This window comes from Hydra viridissima, unplaced genomic scaffold, assembly GCF_058129835.1.
Source record: "Hydra viridissima isolate aposymbiotic clone 2 unplaced genomic scaffold, HvirCarnegie_v1 scaffold_3, whole genome shotgun sequence".
Classification (NCBI taxonomy): Eukaryota; Metazoa; Cnidaria; class Hydrozoa; order Anthoathecata; family Hydridae; genus Hydra; species Hydra viridissima.
The window spans coordinates 17,104,057-17,128,392 of record NW_028324302.1 but is presented as its reverse complement, the minus strand read 5'-3'; the positions used below and the strand labels follow the sequence as shown (position 1 = coordinate 17,128,392).

At 28.4% G+C, this 24,336-nt stretch overlaps 1 protein-coding gene across 4 annotated transcripts; it reads right to left on the bottom strand.

The window, feature by feature from the left end:
• Positions 1–368: 368 nt before the first annotated feature.
• LOC145180755 (bromodomain and WD repeat-containing protein 1-like) lies at positions 369–24,216 on the bottom strand. 4 transcript variants are annotated; one of them, XM_090083445.1, is made up of 40 exons: positions 23,711–24,216; positions 23,554–23,612; positions 23,416–23,445; positions 23,176–23,235; positions 22,668–22,821; positions 21,163–21,252; positions 20,996–21,084; positions 20,251–20,325; positions 19,999–20,139; positions 19,680–19,760; positions 19,559–19,587; positions 18,902–18,973; positions 16,628–16,698; positions 16,407–16,507; positions 15,996–16,036; positions 15,308–15,406; positions 12,918–12,972; positions 12,641–12,809; positions 12,059–12,514; positions 11,666–11,876; positions 11,404–11,485; positions 11,026–11,264; positions 10,712–10,789; positions 7,425–7,668; positions 7,220–7,348; positions 6,753–6,860; positions 6,580–6,652; positions 6,428–6,479; positions 6,268–6,350; positions 6,064–6,175; positions 5,845–5,903; positions 5,622–5,744; positions 5,125–5,269; positions 4,748–4,873; positions 4,546–4,609; positions 3,186–3,260; positions 1,945–1,995; positions 1,678–1,773; positions 1,408–1,560; positions 369–1,326 (listed from the first exon to the last, which is right to left on the bottom strand). In XM_090083445.1, the coding sequence occupies exons 1-40, from the start codon at positions 23,742–23,744 to the stop codon at positions 490–492; spliced, it is 5,046 nt and encodes a 1,681-aa protein (XP_089939571.1). In that variant the 5' UTR covers positions 23,745–24,216; the 3' UTR covers positions 369–489. The 4 variants fall into 4 exon arrangements, 3 of the variants coding, with proteins under 3 accessions (XP_089939571.1, XP_089939574.1, XP_089939572.1); XM_090083448.1 differs by having other exon boundaries at positions 12,029–12,514; positions 23,711–23,875; XM_090083446.1 differs by having other exon boundaries at positions 23,530–23,612; positions 23,711–23,857.
• Positions 24,217–24,336: the final 120 nt, after the last annotated feature.

The following is a 24,336-nucleotide window of genomic DNA, read 5'->3' as shown; positions in this document are numbered from 1 at the left end:
ATACCCAGCCACTTTTTAATTTTTTTTTTTTAACTTTTAATTCAAACGAAATTCCCAATACTGACTTTTATGCTTTGCTTTTTTCTATAAAAAAATACGACATTTTCAGAAAAAAATTTAAAAATATATATATATATATCTTCGTTTTCATTTCGTATAAATATTTCAGCTCTCAGCTGAGTTGTTAAAGAAATTTGTTTGTTTCTTAAGATAACAAAATGTAGCACTTAAGTTTACGAAAAACCCTTTTAAGTTCTTTAAATGTATTCTACTTTTTTCCCCATCGCATTTGGCAAGAAACTTACAAAATGTGAACCAGCCTACCGTATCTTTTTCCTCTGACGTATTATGCATTTAAAAACATGTTAGTGCTACCACTTTTGTTATCAAATACAAAAGTATCAAATCTAAATAAAAATCTCACTTTAGACAAAAGATCGTAATACGATCAAAAGATCGTAAAACACTTTCGTTAAGTAAAACATCTTGTTATGATTTTTTTAAAAAATAAAGATCTTTTTCACAAAACCGTTTCGCAACTCTACGGACGCGTCCGCGACTGCTTACAGCAACAGCGGCATTTGAAGGGTTTTCTTCTAAGTCTTTATTACTAGTATTTTCGCTAATCGATATTTCATCATTTACCTCGGTTCGTGTTTCTCTATCTAATTCTTGATCAAATGCGTCGTCTTCCATTTCGTAGTAGCTGACTGCAGTTCTAGATCTACACGATGAACGTTTCTGTAATATTTTTTTCTCGGTCAACTTGAGCTTTTTATTTGATTTATTAAATGTTTCAGTCTCATAACGACGTTTTAAAGAAGATTTAGTAAAGTCTTTTTTAGTAACGGATTCTTCTGAATCATCATCCGTATCATACCCATAACGTTTTCTAACACGAGACATACGTTTAGAGCTGCGAGTTCTTTTTGGTAAAGATAGTTTAGCTGAATCCTCTTCATCGGAGTTCGAACTAGAACTGCTCATATCTTTATTTCGATAGCTGTTAAGATTGTTCATAGATCTCGTAACACGCGACACTCCGTTTTGAATAAGATCCGTATCCTTTGAAAGCGGTTTACTGGTTAATTCAGTTAAACTGCGGTTATTTTTTTTTGGTGATACGATCTTTTTAAAGTTTTTAATAGGTCTTGTAGAACGCGATTCATCTTCAGAACTGTCAGGCGTTTTATCAACAATAGTTTTATTTTGTTTAGACTTTCCACGTGTCCAATGAACGTTTGCATGAGAACGTATGTATGCATCACGCACTGCGTCGCATCGAGCGTCAAATAAAGCGGAAAGTCTTAACGTCATCTTAAAGATCTATCATTAAAAATATTTATTATCTAATACCACTTTCATGGTTTAAAGAAGAAAAAAAAAGCAAAGAAAAAAAAACCTTACGTTTGAACGGCGATCTGTAGTATAAGTTTTCGAATTTTTAAAAATAAGTTGGAAGTCACGTATGAAAGTTTCAGCGTTATCGTATTGATTGAAATCTAACCGATGTCTTATGGTCGATAGGTCGATTGGATCATGAATGACACTTAGATAATCCTAAATAGTGTTCACATTTACAGAGAAAAATTTATTAGAGCTTGTAAAGGCAATCTAAAAATGGAAATGGTTTATAAACTGTGTATAAAAAGAAGTATTTTTGCATAGAAAACGCACTGGAAATAGTTCTGTGTCGACTGGCTCTCTAAATGGAGCAGCATCATCTTTCAACGCAATAAATTCAAGTAACGACTTCGCTTCCCGTTTCCAGTCCTAGATTGAAATACAGCCAAAAGTGTGAAACAAAAAGCATTGATTTTTTTTTTTTAAAGAAATTCACAATATAAGAGTTTTCAAAGCTTTTTTTCTTTGCTTACAAAAAGAAAATATTTCATAAAACAATTATAAGCGATATGTTTTTCGAAACAGTATCATTTAAATTACCTCATCTGCATGTGTAGAACCTCTAGACGAGCACGCTTCAGACGAAACACACTATAAAAAAAAAAAGCAATTTATATATATATATATAGATTTATTTATATGTTTGTTTATATTGTGATTGATGTCTTTTCTAAATTTGAAAAAACCTTTGGAAATGTTTATTTAAATTCAAGGAACTTTTTTGCTAACTGATATTCCGATTTTTATATTAACACTGGTCAACAAAATGGAATATTTTGTATAAACATATATATAAAAATACTTTTCTCAAGATGAAATTTTCATGCCAATTCCAAATAACTATACAGTTTTTCTCTATCACGTATAGGTTTTGAGATAAGGACCCTTTTATTTCAGAAATTAATGTATTGTATGAATCTTCATATCCCATCTTTTTAGCAACTTAGATCAAAACATCTGTCAACAATTTTCAGTATTCACATATACCAAGTTTTCTACAATTACCACAAAATTCGCTGAAAATCGCTACAGATATTCCTTTATTTTAAGAACTTTGTCAGACCTCAAATAAGAAAGGCTTAGCGAATTTCGAATTTCAAAAATTCTCCCACAGACAAAGAAAAGGAAGCTTGGCAAATTTTAACTTGCGATTGTAACAACTTTCTTGGTAATCACAAGTCTGCTGGATATAAAATAGGCATACAAAAGCTGTTTGATTCAAATTAATAACTGGGATGTGGGATATTTTTGAGGACGCACTTTTTATACTCCCATCTCGAATTTTAAAATCTAGGTGCTTTGAGTGACAAAGAACAATTTCCTCAAGATATTCAGAGAGAACAGCGCTTTCAAGAGTTTTGAAGTGAAAGCATAATGATTGATTACTGCTGGATGCTGTATCACGATAACCTAGGCAAGAATTCTTTCTTTCAACTTCACTGCACTGATTTATGGAAATTCTCCCACCATTTATTGAAATTCAGCCGAATTACATTCTCCAGTCGTTTTTAAAAAGTTCTTCGTCACGCCAAGTTTGATATTAAGAGGTGGTAAAAAATGATTTGTGGATCTAAGAATATCAGTAATTACCACTAATCTTAAAACATATTTGAAATAAAAAACAGTATCTAGGGTACCCAAAATTGAGTTTAATGAAGAATTGTTGTTAACCAGTTTTATCATACATTTCAACTTTTTTTTAAATTACATAAAATATTAAAGTTTTAAAGCATTTTAAAAATTACAAAAATTATTTGAAAGAAGTTTAGAATTTCACTAACTGGAGCATCACTTTCATATGCATCATCTTCCTCGTCCTCTTGATCTTCTTCTGACTCATCATAAAAATTCTGATCCTAAACATACAGTTAGAGAGATAAGTATCCAAACAAAAAATTTTCTTGTGAAAAATTTTTGAGATAAAACTTTGGAAATAAATAGAAACTTCAGAAAAAAAAATACTCTTTTTGACAAAAACTTTTATGATTTTTCTGAAATCAAATTTAATCAAGATTTAAGATAACAAAAAATAAATTATGTTGATTAACTTTCTTTGCCCAAAATTAAAAAAAAAATATTTTAACTAATATAACAATTATAGCAACAATTGAAAAAAATGTACTAATTTTGTGTCAACTAATTCATATGTAATAAGGAAATTTTCTAATAAACAGAAAGTCCCTTAAAGTGTGTTAAAATCTCAACAAAAGATAATTATTTGAACATAAAGTTTTCTGCAACTTGATTAAAAAGTACAAAAGGTAAGGATGTGAAAAATCACCTAAGACCACAAGCAAAACGCAACATGACACCCAGACTTAATCACCAAATGTCAAAATGTTGCAAGAAAACCAATTTTTTTTATCAGCACCAAGTGTCAAACATTTTTTAAAAAAAGAACTTGGAATTCAAGTGAGCCCATTTACTATTTGAAATTGATTGAAAGAGAGTGCATTTAAAGCAAGAGAGTTTCACACAAGAAATCCTTTCAAAAACTCATTAAGAGTAAAGACTTGTGTTTGCTAAAAAAATATGTAAACATGTCATTATTATTTGGAACAAAGTTTTTTGGATTGACAAGTTAAAATTCTGAAGTTTATGTCAACATTCTCAATAGAGAATATCTTCTGGTCTTAACTCAAAAACTGTAAACAGGAAAACATATGTCAAAGATAACAAAAGAGTTTTTCATCCAGAAGTAGATTGAGTTACTTGAATGGCGGGCTCAAACTCCAGATCTCAATCCAATGGAACAGCTGTAGGTTAATCTGGATCAAAAAGCTGACGCACATCTTAAAAAAAAAGAAAAGCTGAAGATCTTGCTACAAGAAGTTTGGACTCAAAAAGAAGTTAGTTAAACTAATCCAAAGTTGACTTGCAGAATTAATTGAAGTCAATGGTGGCTCAACTTGATATTAAAAACTCACAAAAATTAATCAATGAGAGAAACATTTGATCTCAAAAACTTTGTTTGGATACTTATTTAATATTGAAAATTTGTTAAGTTTTGAGCAAAGAAAATATATATATATAAAACAAAAATAAAAAAATATATAACAAAGATACGACAGTTTACAATACTTAGTGTTAACAACAGATTTTGACATTTTGTTACAAAAATACTGCATATTATAAAGGTACCTTAAATTCATCAACCTCCAGATTACCTTGGCACAATGAATTTATATCTGTTATTGAAGGATCTCTAAAAATTGATGTTTTTTAACTATTAATCATGACTTGATATGATTAATAGTTCTACAATGTCATAAAAAACCTCTGAAATGATATATTAGTATAACAATACTATAAACATTTGTTTAAATAAAATGAAATTCAGTACTTGCAAAACTTGCAAAGCAGCTTCACCAAAAATGCAGCATCACTCACTATAGCACTTCCTTGTTCATTAAACTTAGCTGCATTGGTTTTTAATTGACGTATCTCCCACAAGAGTGCATCTATTCGTCTAAAAAGGAAACACAAATACTATGAGCAATCTAAATTATAACATTTTAAAGTTTGAACTTTTTATTACCAAAAAGCATTTATAAATTAAACATTGAAGCAGCAAAAGCTTTGTTCTTAAATAAGAAAACTTGAAAATGTAAGAACTGTTTCAGAAATAAATTATTATTAATTGAAAACTTGAATATATGAAGAAAAAAAAATCTGTGAGCTCTATTATGACCAAGTGAAACGTTATAAACTTCACATTACCTGTAAAACCTATTTTCTAGCCTTGATTTTATTGTTTGAAGGTCTGTGGGAAATGCCACAACACTCCAGTAAGTTGGATATAGAAGTGTATCAACAGGGCTTGAGAATGATGATGCAATATCCATATTCATTAAATCATCAAGACCTGGAAAACAAATTCATTCTAAGTATTATCATTTTAAGTATTTTAATAAACTTCTACAATAATATATTTTAATAAAATTTTAAAAGCTATTGCCATGATTACATAAACAGTTCTAGGTTTAAATTAGTAAATTCAGATTTAAACTAATTATCTTGCAGTCTTTTTTTTCTGTTGCAATTTTTTTTTCTGTTGTGTGTTTCTCAAATCTATGATACATTTATTTCTAATTCTGATGTTCATTGTTGAAACAATATCTTCAGTATTTACCATTTAACATGGCTTAAATCAATAATAAGGGTATTATGAATAACAAGGGTGTTCTCAAATAAAAAATTTCTAAGAAAATTAACACCTTTTCTAGTTCTAGGTAACAGATCTTCAAAACTTTCGTAAGGCCAATCTAGTTTGTTTGGTTTATACATGTATAAAAGCTTGTCTTCTTCTGTCAATGGGACACCATCTGATAAATCACAGCCTTTATAATAAAAAGTAGAACATCATTTTAATATAAATATCAAGTAGTATTCATGAAAAGAAATTTTACGTACACAAAGTTCTGCGAAATAAAAAAATACCTTCAGAAATTTTTTCTAGATCCCAGGGGCTCACTCTCTCACTATCTCCTGAATCCCATCTAATCAAGTTATAACAGTCTTAAAATTAAGTAGTAAATAGTATTGATAATAAAAATCACATAGCTTAAAAAAAAAAGCAGTGAAATAATTTCACAATAAGATAAACTAATAAAAGTAACACTAAAAGTTGTTTGCCCAACTAATAAATAAACTAATTACTGGACAGTTAAACTTAGGAAAGAGCTGGTAAGAAAGTCTTCTTGAAAAGGACTAACACTTGTTATACTTCCAAAATACCAGGTATCATCAATAATGCATCGGAATCTGTCACCTACAACACAGCCAAAAGCAATTATTCTTTAAATTAAAAAAAAAATTTAAAACTAAAAAATCATCAAAACTTTCATCAAGAAAACAAAATACCTTCTTTCCAGTTATGCAACAAAGATTCTTCAAATATATGCTTTAATACCAAAAAATCCACAACATGAGGCATATCGTGAAACCTTTAAAAATAGAACACACTTTGTAGTTTCAAACTAACACAAAAAAGTATGCAGATATTTGTTGTTATTTGCATTACCTAACAGTAATAGTTCGCTTTCTACCAGATGATTTTTTTTTCCCAATAAGCTCTAGAGAAAAGCAAAATTAGAAAACTCAAGATTTTGTTTTAAAATATGTTGCAATGCTTCTACATGCAACCATAAAAATTTTAAAAGATAATTTTTGTACCTAATTTTAAAGAACACATCTTGGGAGGTCCCACATCATATGATATACCAACCAATTTGCACAACTCTGCAGGCTATAATTTTAAATCTATCTCATGAAGTTACAAACTTTTCAAATACAAATTTTCAATTATTTAAACACATGCACAAAAAAACAACAACAAAAAAACTAACGGATAAATCATATCTCCGATATGCTTGACGTGATTCTTGTATTTCATATTCATTTTGTTTAATAACTTCCAAAACATACAAATGGTGACCTTGTCGAAGGTAATATACCTAAAAAGTTGTAAACATTTACTGCTATTTAATTTATTCTTAATGCAATAAAAAGTGTATACTTGATAGCATTCTACATTTAAAATTGTCCTAGAAAAATAAAACTTTCATAACTTTTTATGCTATTAAGTTATTGGTGTGTATCTAGTAGGACAGAGTGCTTTTTTCAATCTCTCTTAAAAACCTGCAGACAACATTATTCATTTATAAACAAAATTCATTATGAGCAATGTTTTTCAACAATCCATAACCATTTTTTTCAATAACTGAAACAAGTCAAGTAGGAAGTTGTAAAAAAAAAAAGCCATGAAATTATGTACAACCCCAATAACTGTTGATATGAAAGAACAAATCAGTACCTCATCACCTATTTGAGGAAAATATGGGAACTTTTTGCTATGAGTACTTAGAATCCAATCAGTTGGTTGATAAAATTGTAAATATTCTTCTATGTTTTCTTGCAAAGGAACAGGCTTGTGGGTACGTATCTAAGATTTTAAAAAGAATAATAAAGGATCCTGTGGGAAATAAGATTAAAATACAGACACCATAATGAGTTCTCACCTCTTTTTTAGATTTTTTAGAAAACTTCTTTTCAGGAAAACAGAGCTTAGGTGCTTTCTGTTTTCCCCTATTAACTCGTTTGCTCCTTTTGTAAACAATATTTTCTGATCTATCATTTACATTTTCTTCACTTTCAGAAGATGAAGATGTGGTGTGTGAATCTGAAGAATCTTCTCTGTTAACAACATCAACTTCCACCTCATCATTGTCTTCAACTTCAGAAGAGATGACCTTCTTCTTGCGTCTAAGTTTAAAAACAAAAATGATTAACATACTATCTATACTAAAATTATTGTAAAGTAATAAACGCAAACAAAATGCTGTATTTTATTTGGAAAAAATGTGATAGTAAAAAATAGGATTTAAGATTAAAAACTCAAGTCATTTTTTGTCTTTAAGAAATTATAAAATTTAAGACATGAAGAAAACATTTTTAAAAAAAATTTTTTTGTAGGAATTTCTTCTGTTGAAGCAGCCACCTCTTTTTTAAAATAAACCAGTTAAACTGGATACTGAGTTAAATAGGTTTTACTGTTAACAATTAACAGTGTAAAACTTTTATCTAGATTAAACATTTTGAAATAAAAATAACAAAAATTTTGAAGAAAAAAAAGAAACTGGCACCAAAATGTTTTTGTTTGATATTACTGTAAGTTGCGTGAAACTTTACTTAGCAATCAAAATCTCTACTAACAATTACAGCCCTATAAAACATTTTTAAACTTGATTTAAATTCAGTTACTCATAAACTCATTCATAAATACCTATTAAACTTACTTTTTCATAAATACCTATTATTCAGTATTTATGAAAGCTTCATCTTACAACAGAGTTAAGTTTTGTTTGTTTTCACTCATGTGCCAAAAACTGCTTTTTAATTATTCATAAATACCTATTATTATTTACCCAACCAAACTAATTATACTAATGAAATATAAATGTGAAATGCATTCAATTTTAAATCAGAAAAATTTCTAACTATAATTACAACTTCACCAGTGAACCAATAAGGTCATTCTCACACTTTTTTTTTCACCCATTTGCATGTGTAAAATAATGTTCTCCAGATCCTAGTCTCTCAAAAGGAATTTGGTGACTTTAATAATTAGATGGTTGTAATAGAATATTTTTACTGTAGGATTTTTTTTTTCAATTAGAAAGTTGCTTTGAAACTTTTTATTGCAAATGAGCCACTTTTACTGTATTTTATTTCATTTACACAGTCCATAAGGAAACATTTTTTACAAATTTGCTTAATTCTTATGTTTTTGCCTACGATGAATCCAAAAATAAAAAAATCACCATTAATTCACATTTGAATATTTAATTGCATTTAATTCACATTTGAATATCTAATACTTGTGCATTTATTCTTTGATTATCTAATATCTATGCATTTTAATATACTATAGCATACAGTAAATCAAAATGAAACTAAGTATACACTTTTATATAAACCTTCCATGACTAAAATTTTTACAAAGAACAAAACCTTTTTGTATATACTGTGATCACAGAAGTAACACGCCTAATATTTTCTATTAATCTGATAATCTAATGATCCTTCAAAGCTAAATTTTGAATACAAGCTAGTAGGCAGATTTTTTCAGTGTATTTTTTTTAAAAAAATGCAAAACAATGTCACACTACATGATGGATTGTTATTTTATTTCAAAAAGAGACTCTATTATAAAACTAAGCAAAGCATAAGATATGCAACAAAAAGATATATGCAACTTATGATTATTAGAGTTAACTTGATTTCTTTCTTTATTAGGGAAATTAGAAAAATAATATTAATTAGTTAATTTCCATTTATTAGCTATAAACCATATAAAAAATAAATCATTTTTAACTGAAGTGTAAGTGTAATTATTGAAAAGTTTACAAAATCCAATTAAAAGTTGTGATCATAGAAATAGCATATCAAAATAAAAGAATAGCACCGTACAAAAGCCTACACCAAATCATTACAAGTAACATTTGTATTTTATTGGGTAGCCCTTATTCTTCATTACTTCAGCACATCTTGATGGCATACTGTTAACAAATATTTGACATTGTTTGACAGTGGTGGCATTCCAGACTTTCTCCTCAGATTTCCACCAAAGATTTCCTCCAAAAATTTCTCCTCAAATTTCCTCCAAAAACTCAAAATAAAATTAGAAGTTTGTTTATCTCATAAATCTACCCCAATACCATTCCATAAGTTTAGGGCAGCCATTCAAGAACAATTTCATTTTCCTCAAGCCAAGATTTTGCATATCTTGCAGTATGCTTTGGGTTGTGTTGTGCATTAAAATCCTAGTAACAAGTAGGTTATCATCAGCATATGGCTCCATTACATTTTGTAGTATATCATATGGATCGAAACAAATACTGTTTCGATCCATATTTTCATCAAATTTGACCAGCAGATCAATGTTACGCTAGGACATAGCTCCCCGAACTTCATCATTATTCCCATCGTGCTTCACCATCTTTAGAGTATACAATGGGTTATTTTCTTGCTTTATAGGATGCTTAACATATACTTTCCCATCAGACTTGAAGCGACTAAACTTGGATTCATCAGTCCATAAAACAATTACCAAAAGGAAACATTTTTATTTAGAAATTAGACAATAAGTTTTTATTGTTACATTGCTATATTTATGCCCAAACAATAATAAAGATCCCACTTGTAAATTATCATAAGAAATGCCATTAAAATTAAATATGTGGAAGCATGCTAAAAAATGCAATTAAAAGAAAATATTATAGGGTGTGCTAGTTCTATGATCACCATTGCATATAAGATCACCACTGTGCATAATGATCCCCACTGTATATGAGAGCTTAAGTTATTTCAATTTGTGCATACTGTTCTATACAGGCTCCTAGTCTATTTTAAAAAGCACTATTTTCTTCAATCACAGTGTGAGAATTTATAATTTATCTATAACAAATTGGTTCATTTTACAAGTATAGCATTAATTATAAATTATCTGTCATAAAACAGTTCCTGATAAAATCATGCATAAAACTATTTTAGTGCCTAATTTATTAAAAAGTAGAAATGATTAATAAAAGTAGATGATTAATAAGCCTATATATTCTGAATTCTCAAATCAAACAAATTGTTTAATTGGAGAATATAAAATATATAGGCCTATTAATCATTGTCTACTTTGTGTTCTTATATTGTTACAAAATTAGCTATAATATTTCACAAAGCAATATTATGTAAAGTCCACTAAATTTGGAAATAAAAAACAACCTTGAAAATAAAAAAAAAGTGCATTTACTTTTTCCGAGTTGTAAGATCATTTTGATCTTTAGTTATTATCCTATCATCCACCCAATCAGAATCATCTGTTGAATCACTGAGAGAAGAAAAAAAGAATAGAACTTTATTAATTTAGCTCAATAGTGTAGAAATAATGAAGATAATGAAAAGAAAGAATGTAGAAATAATGAAAAGAAAGAATGTAGAAATAATGAAAAGAATAAATAAGTTTAGGAAGTTTTTAACTTTAGGAATCTAAAAAAAAAAAAAAAGCTGAGTGATGACATTCAGAATAATTGTCACAGGGAGTTAAAATAAATGTCCCTTTACTACCTGCTCTCCCCTTGCCAATCTTCTGGCTCACTTTCACTGACACTTGCAGCCTCCTCAGCTAGGTTCATCACTTCTCGACCACTGGATGACATAACATGATCAAATGAACCCATTGCAGATGTTCGGACATATGACACAGGTATTCTCACTTTTGACTGACGAGTATGAATACGCCCACGACCATTACGCATTGATCGTAAGTTTTGATTATCGCCAGCTATTAAGGTGTCTTCTGAAAACTAAACAATTAGTAAAATAATAGAATGAAAAAAAATAAAAAAATAAATAAAAACTTTCAAATTTCTGATCAATATTAATAAAATAGACAAGAATCTTAAAACATCAATAAGTGGTCTTAATAGCAGTAGAATTATCAACCTTTCTTTGTTTTTTTATTTGCTCCTTTTTATACAAATGAACTTCATGTTTTCCTTGATCTAACCTTTTCTCTTCTTCCTCCCTAAAATATTTTGATGTCTATTTAAGTTTTAAATAGAAAAATATTTAATCACACAAAAATCCTTTAACATGAAATTTTTTAAAAATCTTTAGACTAATTTTTTCCTTTATTGATTTCTATTATAGTTAACATGGATTACTTAAATCATGAAGACATGTTGAAATTAAATAAACTACCTACTTTTCATTATATAAATTATTTTTGGGGATTATTGTTCTGTTCCACCATAACTTCGCATCTGCATCAGTTATGTCACCAGAGACATATGAATTATTTTGTTGACGAACTCCTTCAACATCCCCACTCTCACGTAAACCTAAACCTACACCACTAGGACTTAAAAGACCTCCGATTGCAGAGTTGTTGCGATTTCGCTGTTGAACAATTGAAGCTAAAACAGTAATAAAAAAAAAAGATATAAATCTATTAAAAAATGAATGACACTTTGTACTAAGAACCAAAGAATAATAACTGCTTGTCTTTGGTCAATTTACAAAGAACCACTTGAGTATATACAATTATAACAGGTGGAAAAAAATTCACATGTTCAACATTATTTTCCATTCATTATACCCTCAGCTGCTGCAATCTCAGCCATTAAAGGAGGAAGGTTCACATTAACTTGAGGAGCACGCATGTGAGGAAGGTTGGCAGCTGTTCTTCCAGGTATTAGCAACTGATAATTTTCAGTATGAGGATTACCATCAACATCAACAAGAAATGGTGGGTACATTAAATGTGGTGCTGTCTGTGTTTGCTCATCTATCACATAATTATTAGCATCTCTTATGATAGGTCTATAGTCAGTATGAAAAAATTGCTCATAAGGAACATTTAGAAATTGTTCATTAGATCCAAATCCAAGTAAAAGCAAATGCCCATGGCTGTCTGTTGCACTAATGGAAAATCCATCTGGTGAAAATTTGCAGTCAAATATTGCACCATGACCTTGACCTTCAAGCATATTAAAAAATGATTTTAGCTTTATGCACTTGTATATATCCCAAAGTATAATATTTCCATCATGACCTGAAAACACAAACAAGAAGTCTATTTTATATATATACATGCAAATGACTTTTTCATAAAATATATTATCTTGTTTACTGGAAAGTAAAATTTTAAACATTAAATTTGAAATAATTTAATTTTCACCTGCACTAAGAATTATTTGAGGTAGAGTAGGATGAGGCTCTAAAATATATACTTCCTCTGTGTGACCTTTAAGTGAATCAACAAATACAGCAGAGCTGGAATCCCAGACTCTTAACATGCAGTCTGTTCCAGCAGTTACTATAAACTTGTCATTGGTATTCCAACATATCTCAAAAAAAAAAGAACCAACAAAACATAATACAAATGAAATTAGATTTCTAAACTAAACTGCAGGAGAAATAAAAAGTATATTTATTATGAAAACTCAACAGCATACCATTGTCACTTTAAGCTTTGCTTTTGCTTCAGATTCATCATTGAGTTTAGGATCACTAAAAAAAAGAAAAAAACAACTAATCTATAATTTTAAAATGAAAATTTAAATCAATGGGAAGGACAAAATGCTATGGTTTTAATATACATTTAACTTAATTGCAGCAATATATTTTTATTTCACCAAAAGAACTAAGACATGCACCAGAAAAAATCTGCATGAACATTATAAAGGATATTTATTTAACTATTGTATTTCAATATTGAATGTTATATATATTTTGAAACACATATATTAACATTATTAAATTTCACTTTAGAAAGTTTGTGAAAATTTGTACGTGAGAACGCACGCACTTTGCGTTTTACACTGGACATCAGCTTTTGCACAGTCTTCAGCTGGACTTTCTTGGTAGCTCTAATCTATTTATTTTTAAAGTCTTTAATGTTTTTGGCTTCTTTTAAATTGAACCTTAGTTTTCTTTTGACAAGAGCCTAATATCTTTTGATAGGAAGTGGTTCAGGACAATTTGGTGGATTGCAGTGTTTTTCAACAAAATCTACTTTATGTTCTCTAAGCCAGTTTAAAGTTGTCCCAGAGTATTTTTGCCCAAGCTAACATCATGTTGCGACATGATGCTAACTTGGGCAAAAATAACGGGTTACCTGTGTGTTCTTAAAAACAGCAAAAGACATTTCTTGAGGCATTCTTTTATGTATATTTTGGTGTTATTTATTCTCATAGTCACAAAACAAGAGTTTCTTTCACCACATTCACAAATTTCTTGCCAAACTAAGAATTTTTTAGCGAATTTTTGCATTCCAATGCATTTGTATTTGGAATTCAGTTTCTTGCAATTAATTGCTGAATAATATTGGTGTCCTGGAAGAGATCAGAAATATGCAGCACAATTAGTTTCATCAATAATCAAACAAGATTTTTTAGCTCATAATTTTTTATAGAACAGCTTTGAACATTGAACTGTGACATTTTTTTACTTTTCTTCACAATGAGGAACTTTTTTCTTTTTATAAGATTTATAGCCACAACGCTCTGCACTGTTTTCAAAGCAATCTGCAGCTCTTTAGAAACTGTTTTGTTTGATACACCAGGATTTTCAATAAAAAAATAGAAAATTTTTTCTCACTTGTTATCTTGATTTGATGACATTTCAATTAAAACTAATTGTTTTAATAACAGAGTTGTTTAAATTTTAAACAACATTAATACAATGACATTTTAAAACAATTAGCTATTTAAAATGATGCACGGTTTCCGTAAACACCACATCAGAACACGCGCAGATTTTTTCTGGTACATGCCTTATAATTATTGTAAACTTATAATTATATAAATTACAAGAGCAGTTGAACAGATTTTATTAAAATATTGTTTTTATTTTCATTACTAAACAAGTTCTTAAGGTAGTAATTTGAATTAAAGTTTCCATTAAAAAAAAACCAAAGTCATTACAAATCAGTCCAAAAGCCAAAGGATATCCAGATCCTAATCTGCTAACTATTAATTTTCAACAACAATATTTTAATGTTTCAAAATTAATGAATAAGACAAGAGTTTACAAACTCAGTGAAATGAGTCCCATGCTAGACTTTCTTAAATGATCATCCCAAATCTTTCTTTTGTGTAGCTTAATACCTGTTTTACCTGAACATTCTTTTTTGAGTATAAGAAGTACAAAGCCATTTAGAAAGTTTTAGGCCATTAGTGGCATTATTGTTTTTAAAATCGACATGCTAAACTACATAGGCTTTTCATCAATGTTACCTGTATTTACAATGCTAAAATTATTTTACTGTTGTTTACTTTAACAAGTAAATTTGAATTTTTGTTTCTAAGCTTTGTAATTGATGGGTCATTTTTGTTTTATCAAGAAATCATAACATCGCATGGATCTAAAATACCAAGAACATCCACCATTTTTTGCTTTTTAATCTAAAATTCAATTTTTGTAAACGAAATTCTTCATGGTAATTTTGACGTTGAGATCACTTTTTTGACACCTTCTAAATGTTTCAAGTTTACATTAAAAAAAAAAACAAGGTGTTTAACAGGTTTGCACCTAGCAAAATGTTTTTCCTAATAAAATAATACTTGAATTCTAATACCACGTTATCTTTTAAATTAAAAAAATAACTTAAACCTTTTTTAGTGTCATATAAAACCTGACCTTATACTCTCTCTCTCTCTCTCTCTCTCTCTCTCTCTCTCTCTCTCTCTCTCTCTCTCTCTCTCTCTCTCTCTCTCTCTCTCTCTCTCTCTCTCTCTCTCTCTCTCTCTCTCTCTCTCTCTCTCTCTCTCTCTCTCTCTCTCTCTCTCTCTCTCTCTCTCTCTCTCTCTCTCTCTCTAAGAAAGGTAAAAAATGATTTTAGTACCCTTTTAATCTTGCAGATGCATCTAAACAAGTAGCATGCCACTCAGAATTTCTATAGCACCATATCATTGCAGTGCCATCTCGAGATCCGCTAAGAAATCTATAATAAATTTTAAGCAAAATAATACAATAATCTACAACATCAAAATTTTTAGTGAAGAAAAAGTTAAAACAATCTTTAAATGTATTCTTATGCAACTTAACAGACTGCCTATAATTTTAAACTATATGATAGGATTAAAAGCAAATTAATTCCACTTTTTAAAATAATTTTTATAATAACTAATTATGATAACAGTATTGCCAATGAACACTACAAGATAATCTTAATTTTATTTTGCTTAGGCTTGATTCCAGCATTAGAGGAACAAAAACTGTATCATGTTGCATGCATGTAAAAATCATCATGATATATTCTCCTATGCTTGTGGTTTATTGCAAATGAATCACAAACATAGCAGAAAATATCATGATTATTTTACAAGCATGCAGCATGATACAGTTCAATATATATAAGAATCTCTAACAATGACAAAATATTAACATGTTAAACAGATTTATTTAACATGTCTAACAGTATTAGTATTGTTAAATTGGTATTAGTATATTATAAATCAGTGTTCAAAATATTTTTGTTGACCAGTGTAATTAACTTAAGTAAATATTTGCAAACAGTAGCATAAACTTACTTATCCCCAGTGTGGTTATATAAAATACTGTCCACATGATCCTACAAAAAAAAAAAAAAACAATATAAGAAAATATTCAAATGAAGTGCAGCAAACTGCAGAGATGTATTTTTATTTAGTTTACTTTTAATTACCTTTATTATGCAAAAACACATTAACGTATAAAAACTGAAAAATGAGAAATTTTCTTTATAACAGAAAAATAAAAGGTAACTTAAGAAACAAAACCCTTACTAGTTTTAATTTATTATAAAGTCATTATTATAAGCTTAATATAAGAAAATAATTAAATATAAGATAACAATTAAAAAGTTCTATCAATACCTTTTTTAAACCTAGACTAGAGGAATGACAAATTTTCCTGTTAAAAACCCAAAGCAATGTTAAATCTACATTCATATAACAATTTACCACATGGTTTGGTAGTTCCACAATCTTCTCAGGACCATCTGGATATAGTTGGTATATACGAATAAAATTATCAGAGCTTCCAGTTACCAAAAAACTACCACCTAAAAAGTCACATTTTAAAAGGAGTTACTTTGTTGTTTACAACCTTTAAATTCCAGTACTTCACATTTGGAAAATGGATGGAAGCAAAGCAGGTGGAAAAGGAGACTTCTTTAACTTACCAGGACTAAAGGAGGAACACAGCATTTGTGCACCAGGTCTTGATTTCTCATTGAACTTATTTGGTGTCAAACTAAAAAAATAGAATTTAAAACATACTTTAAACAACAAAAATGAACAGATAAAAGTAAATCATTTTTGAATGTTTACTAAAAATTCATTTCAGTATCTAAGAATAAACCCATAATCAAATCATGCAAAAAATGGTTAAATTGGTTGAATGGTCAAAAATGTTCAATCCCATTTAAGTCATATTTATTAAATTGAAAACTCTACAGTAAAAACTGAGGAATCTTGTAAAAATATACTTTTTAAAATGTTTCTGCAAACATTTCTGTAATAAAAAAAACAACCAACTTCAAAGAGAAAACTATTTATCAAAATCTCATATAAGTATAAACCTCATATTAGTATAAACCATATATTAGTATAAACCTTATATTAGTATAAACCTTAAATGGAAAAAAAAAATTCATTAAACTTTTGTACAGAATGTAAATGAAAATACACTGCCAAAATAAAAACTAAAAAGATGATTTACTTTTCAAAATTGGCAACAACTACTGAAAAAACATGTAATATGTTAAATTAAAGTCATAACATATGAAAAAAAATTTTATTATAAATGATTACACATAATTCAACAATGAATGTATCCACCCTTTTTTTTTTATCAGTTAGATAATTATTCATGGGCAAAATTAAATTAAAAATTGTTTGAGTTTTTCTTGCCCAGCAGTAAGTACTTGGTTCCATAATTCATTCCTTGTAGTTACTAGATTAGCATTTCTCAATTTGCAACTTCCTATTATATACCAGAGATTCTAAATTGGTGATAAATCTGGAAAATATCTCATGTGTAAGAGGAGGAACTCTACAGGTTCTAACACATTTTCTAAGTAACTGGTGGCAATTGTACCTGGAAGCAACACAGGATATTTTCTAAGTAACTGGTGGCAGTTATTGTACCTGGAAGCAACACAGGATTCATTGCTAAAAGTGATATTTTTCTATTTATCATCTTTCCTTACAACAATTCAGATGTTTTAAAGTAATGGGTAAGCTCAATTAAAGTCTGTACCTCTTGAATCCTATTTGAATCATTTGATTATAAGCAGTCCTCCAGGATATTCCCCTTCCTAGTGAAGACCACCATTCATGGGTTACAATGGTCATAGATGCAAAACAGTTAGGTAAAATAATTTTTTTTGACAAAAAAATCTTCCCTTTGGATAGTACTACCCCTAAACCTGGTTTTCTTGCTTCTGTTTGCTCACTTATCCAAGAATTCTAAAATCTGATAATAGCTGAATAGTTTTGATGTAACTCACAGGCATTTTCATAAAACAAAATATTACCTTCATGCAGTCTGATAATGCTTTCCCATTCAAAATTAAGATTGGTTATGATGCAATTAATATAGGTTATGATGTTGACAAGTCATTTTAACATGACAAAGACAACTGAATGCTGAATAATAAGTGATTAAAAATTTTTTTTTACATTCCTAAAAATAATATTTTAATAGTCCATTATTTCAAATAAGCATTGGACAACCAGCCAATTAGATTGTAAAAACTGTCACAAACGAGGAAAACCGAGTTGGGTTTGTGTTATGATGTTAAGAAAAAAATTGGTTTAATAACAGTATTAAAAAAACAATTAAAAATGACTTGATTAAAAAAAGATCATTTTAATTTTTAGTTTATGGGTCAAGGTACCATTAATCAAATAATAAACAGCCTTTGGTGGTTTTTTCAAAAGCAAAATTTGGTTATGTGACTTGTATTTTTGTATATAAAGATATATCAATAAAGTTGTTTTAGTAATAATTTTGTTTTTTACAGCTAAGCAAACGGCATATAACATTAACATTTTACTTGTTCATGGGATGATGACACAGTTATATTTTACGGTTATATTTCAAGGCAAAAAAACAAAAATCAAGTTAGCCTTGTAAAAAGTATAAAAATTAAAAAGCTGATTTAACCATTTGGATGTATGGTTGTTTATGACCTAAAACGGTTTTAAAAATGAGTCAAATAAAAATTTAATTTGGTTCAAATAAAATCAATTGAAACTTGAAATTGATGGTTGTCCAATTCTTAATTTCAAATTAACGCATCATAGAAATTCATAAGTAGACCAAAAATAAATTTTATGGCCTTAAAAGATTTTATTATTGAAAAGTATGTTAACCAGAAGCAATTGCTAAAAATTAAAAATAGTTTACAAACCGTGGATAGTGCATTTAGAGATAAACCTATAAAACTAACCTAAACTCTTTAGAGATTGGACACCAAGACCAGAAACAAATATTGCCATCTCCACCAGTTGACATCAAATACCTTTAAAAAGAGAACAATTCAAGAAACTACTTTTACTCAATCTCTATCTTCTACAATCAAGGTTGTAGCCTCTTTAATTTATCTTGGTATAATAATACAGAGTTCTAATAATACAATTCATCTTAGTATAATAATAATTTGTTTCTACATCAAATAAATACCTTACAATATCTTATAGTTATTGTATGATATTGTAATTGGCTTAAGAAAATATAACAGTGTTAAACTTATAATAGGTTTAAGAAAAAGCAATAAATTAGTTAAACTAAACAAAGGAATATTCATAGGATAGATTTAAGAAGTACAAGAATAAAAGTTATAAACATTGCCTAGTGTACTGGTTCACTTGGATGCATGGATTTTACAAAGCTGTTAAATTATATTGAATCGGTTCCACAAAATGGAATGCAACACAAAAAAAACTTGTTTGAAAAGACTGATTAGGAAAGTCTCTGATAAGACCTTTTTACATGGATTTATGTTTTTTGTCTCAAAAGTGTCTTCTGCTTCATGTATAAAAAAACAACCATGTTTGCTGCGAAATATAAAATAGTTCATAAAACTTTGTACAAGCAAAATTAATACCTCACATAAGGATCAGCACCTGGACAAAACTAAAAAACAACAGCATTAATTAATAATTTAGTTATTCTTCAGATTTAGTTAAAACGTTGAGTTGATAAAATATCTAACAAACTTATCTTACCTCTAATGAAGTGATCATCCCTGTATGACCTTGTAAAACTGCAACAGGGTGTGTATCTTGAAGTCTCCAAACTCTTATAGTCTGAAAATTAAAGTTCACTCTAATAACTTGTTTATATTAAAAATTCTCTCTTTGGATCTGATTTATATAAGGTGATGCTAAGAGTTTAAATGTACATAAACAATTCGATCATTTTGATTTTACCATCTTGTACCTGTACACTTATTAGAGTATCTTTGCCTCAATTTTAAGTATCATTCATTTGATACTCTCAATAATTTAATTGTAGATTACTTAAAAATACAAAATTTTGACATACTTTGTCTAGACTTCCTGAAGCTAAAAGGGTGTTTTCCATATTTATTGAAATATCAGTAATTTGGGCAGAATGCCCTCGCAATGTTGCAATAAGGTGACCATCTCGAGTTGACCACAATTTCACAAGAGTATCATCAGCACCCTTAATTAACAAATGTAAACAATAGCTACTAGATAAAATGAAAATATTTGATCCATAAATTTTAAAAAAGCTACATCAATAAAAATTTAGCATGCCAATCTTCTATATTACCGTAACAATAATACTGCCAGTTTGATCAAACAAGACACAATATACAGAAGCCAAATGTCCCAAAACACGTTTATGCTATAACAACCAGAAAATAACATTATTTCTAAAAGAAAACAAGTTTTGAATATTAAAAATTTTCAAACTCTTCAGAGAATTGTATAAAACAATAATAGACATTTATGATAACAAAAGGAAAACAAGAAGAAAAAAGCTTTGATACAGTTTATAGAATAAATCATTAAGGATTTCTAGATATATTTAGCTAATCATTTTAAAAACAACTTATTATATAAACAAAATTGTGTGCAAACATTTGTGCATATCACAGAAAATTGTTTTTTAAAATTTCAAAGTTGAAAAAATTTAAATTTACAGTTCCTAAAATTGGATATTGAATAATATCAAACAAAATAATTCTTGTCTCAGAAACTTTGATCTCTAAAGGAATAATTTTAAAATTACTTTTACATTGTCTTCTTTCTATTAGTTCAATTTTGATACAAGAAACTTTAAATAAGTGTTTTATAAGTTTAAAATTACTTATTCTAAAACTTGTAAATTTAACAACAGTATATTAGCAAAAGCATACACAGATAATAATTGTTTCCCTGCATATTTGTTTAAATTATGTTAAATTATGGTCATTTTAAGTCAATTTTTTATTTTATGATATATATTTTAAAAGAGTAAACTAAAGATGGATACTACACACTTTAAAATAAATGTATAAAAACTAAAAACTTACTAATGACATCTTAGAAAAGAGGTTGCAGTTTAATGTAAGATTGAGATTTCCTTTCCTCCCTGAAAATTCTCTTCCAAATAATGTGGGAACTAAAAGTATCAGGATGTATCATAAAATGTTGTAAACAAAAAATATTTTAAAGATCAGACAAACAATAAAACTCATACCAAAAGATGTGCAATTTATATTGGGTGGAAGAAGCTGAGGTGCACCATTTCGGGTTACTGAATGCCATGATGATTTCTTTAACTCGATTTCTAAAAATTAATAAAAATAATTCTAACACAAACTTTACTTTGATAAGTATTTTTTATATTACTCTGAAATCTAAAATCAATATATAAAAGACATTAGAATTAAAGTATTTTTTCCCTAAGTTGCTTTTTAAAAATGTGTTTATAGCATTTCTTTAAATTTATCAGAACTTTTACTAAATTTAATACTTCCTCTTTAAAATGTTTATTTATTAACTAATAGAGAAAAGAAGGGTAAGAGTAAACAGAAAAAAAAAAAAAAAAAAAAAGGAACATTTCAGCAATTTTCTGCTCTATCTAAAGGTGCTAAAATTATATTAAATAATTTAATTGTGCCTTTGCAAACTTTAAAATTCTGACCCTCAAATTTGTAGAAAATTTTATGAGAATCAAGTTCTCTTTTTAAAATTGAGTTCACTAGTTCTGGAAAAAAGTTATGAGAGAAAAACAGAGGAAAGGTTTTTACCTTAATGCATAAGTGTGAGCAATCGGCAAGATTACTTAATCTTGCCGTTTGCTCACACTTATGTATTAAGGTAAGTGCATCTACATACATTTGAGCTGCTTGAGAATCTAAAGCCAGATGATGAGACCAAAAAGTCAAAGCAATTTAAGAAACATAAGATTGACTTCAATAAAGCTTTAGATGAAACTCATCAAGTCTAACATTCAAAAAAATGGAGACAAGACAAAGACATCAAAAGGTGCAAATTTGTCACAGAGTTTGAAAAGAAGCACTGCCAACTCAAAACAATGTGGTACCAATATGAAGCTTCTAATTGCAAGTCTTGGGTTTTTCAATTGCATTTATCCAAAAATAAAAAATTACTAGAGTTTTTTTGTAAGAAAAAATGCTGCTGACCTGCTTCTGAACATTAAATAACTAAAATTTAGCAAATATTTTTTTATTTTTTTTTTGCATAATTAATTTCTAAAAACCTTTGTTTTCACTTTATCTTTGATTAATTTATTTTGATTTTTTTTATATCTTAAGTACTTTTTATCATAATTTAACTAGGTAAATATTTGCTTATGATTTTAGTTGCAAAAACTATTATCAACAGCTCCTATTTATAAGTAATTATAAGATTTAAGAAGCAAATCTTTATGGTGAACAATTTAATATTTCAAATATAGAATGTTAAAAAAGGAAAAGTAAACATCACCAAACAAAGATAAAAATGGTACTCCATATTATTTTTACATTTCAAAACAAGAAACTTCTCAAACATGAAGTCAACGGAATTGAAAAAGCCACACTTTAGAAACTAAGAAGGACAAATGTAAAAAAGAATAAATAACTTATAGTGATTTTTAAATTATCATATTTTTATAACTTCAACTTATAATACTTTTTACTGGAAGATTATTTACATTTTTACTGAAAATCTGTTTATCAAAAAATTCTTAGCCCTCACCTGCAATTCCTTTTCTTAACAAAGAAGCTGAACCTCTTCCTAATAAAGAGTTCAATGATTTTATACTGGACGGAAAACATTGCTCGACTAATGGATTAAGTCTTTCAATTAACTGAACTAGGTATTGTGAGGGTATGTGCGTATTTTTACGGTCCTAAAAAAAGTTAACCGTTAGTACTCGATAAAAACAAACGCTACCATTTTTTTTTAACACTCAAACCAAAAAAGTACGCATAATAATGACGTCACTTATGCAAAACTCATTCTTATTGGTTTATTAAATTAGCTCAGAAAAATTATGCAAACATTCAATAAGTGAATCTCAAATGCTTATTTTTAAATTCATGGAAATATTTTTCTCTAGACCCGTTAAGCGTTTCTTCAAATATAGAAAAAAAAAAAAAAAAAGGTATTTTCTAAGATACCCTGATAAACCAATTATTTTTTGAAAAGCACATATAAAAAAACATTCAATTTTTTATCCCCATTATTTTCATATTTTACTTACAAATTCTTCATAATTTTGTTCATGGATGTTCCCCTTCCAATCTAATCGGGGAGCAATAAGCTGAAATCGAAAGTAAATTCAAAAATAAACGAAAAGCTCTGAGATTTCGCATTTAGTAAGAACATTTTCGTTTTACCGCAATAAAATTGCTCTTTAACCTTTCCTTTTTCAAAAGAATGGCATTTTTTAAACAATCATTTTCGACATTGATTTAGAATCAGAAAAGTCTGAACTACCAACCTTATTTTTTTGCAGTTCCTCTCGTAATATCTAAAAAAAAAAAGGAGGAAAATTCTTCTTTAAATCTCATAGCTACGTTTGCAAAATACCAATTATTTTAAAACAGAATCAAACCTCTTAAATATTAATACATTTTACCATGCCTGCCTCTTTACATGGACCATTTTCCAAATACTTGGCAATCACGTAAAGAATCTCTAAAAAAAAACCAGACGCAACGTGTTTTTAAAATAATATGAAGACTTTTGAACATTATCAAGTGCTGGACATGACGGTCAATATCCCATTCCTATACCTTTCTCAAGATTTCGACTTCTATTTTCGTTCATCTTTTTTCTCACTTTTCGTATTCTTAGGATAAGAAGTTTAGTAGAATTTGATAAAAGTTTGAAGGAACTTTCTTATAGCTATATTTTCCGCTCTCATGTTTCTTTCATAAAAAGAAAAATACGTTTTCATTGCAAGTCGTTTGAATGCGCGTGACGTGAATTTTATTCTTTATTTATCACGTGTTTAAGAAGTAAACCAATTCAACTATCATTCCAATATGAAAGTAGCTAAGCAGTGTCTGTAAATTTGCTACTTCGTAACTTAATAAGTTAAAAATCATCAAGGAAGTTTCAAAATAGAATTACAACTTAAAAGCTTTTCTGCCTCACTAACGGGTATAATCTCCATTTAATTATCTCCAATATTTTTGTTTTCATGGCTTAGTTTCAAAGGTACTCTAGTTGATCTACCTATTTGAAGCAAGAGATCTTTTTTTATTTTAACTTAAGACACGAATTCTTATTACTTCCTGTAAATGAAATCTGAAAAATAAATTTGCTACTTTAAGTAGCTACACATAATATAAGTATAGTTCACGACGTAACTACTAAGTTTATTTAAATGATATGAAGCATTAAAAGTAAAATGAGG

Excerpts from the sequence above, each read along its gene's own strand:
- LOC145180755 (XM_090083445.1), bottom strand. The coding sequence starts at position 23,744 with ATGAACGAAAATAGAAGTCGAAATCTTGAGAAAG. Across the intron at positions 7,669-10,711 it reads GATCTTACAACTCGGAAAAA|ACGCAAGAAGAAGGTCATCT; the intron begins GTAAATGCACTT and ends TTTTAAACTTAG. Across the intron at positions 3,261-4,545 it reads TGGAGGTTGATGAATTTAAG|GATCAGAATTTTTATGATGA; the intron begins GTACCTTTATAA and ends CTGTATGTTTAG.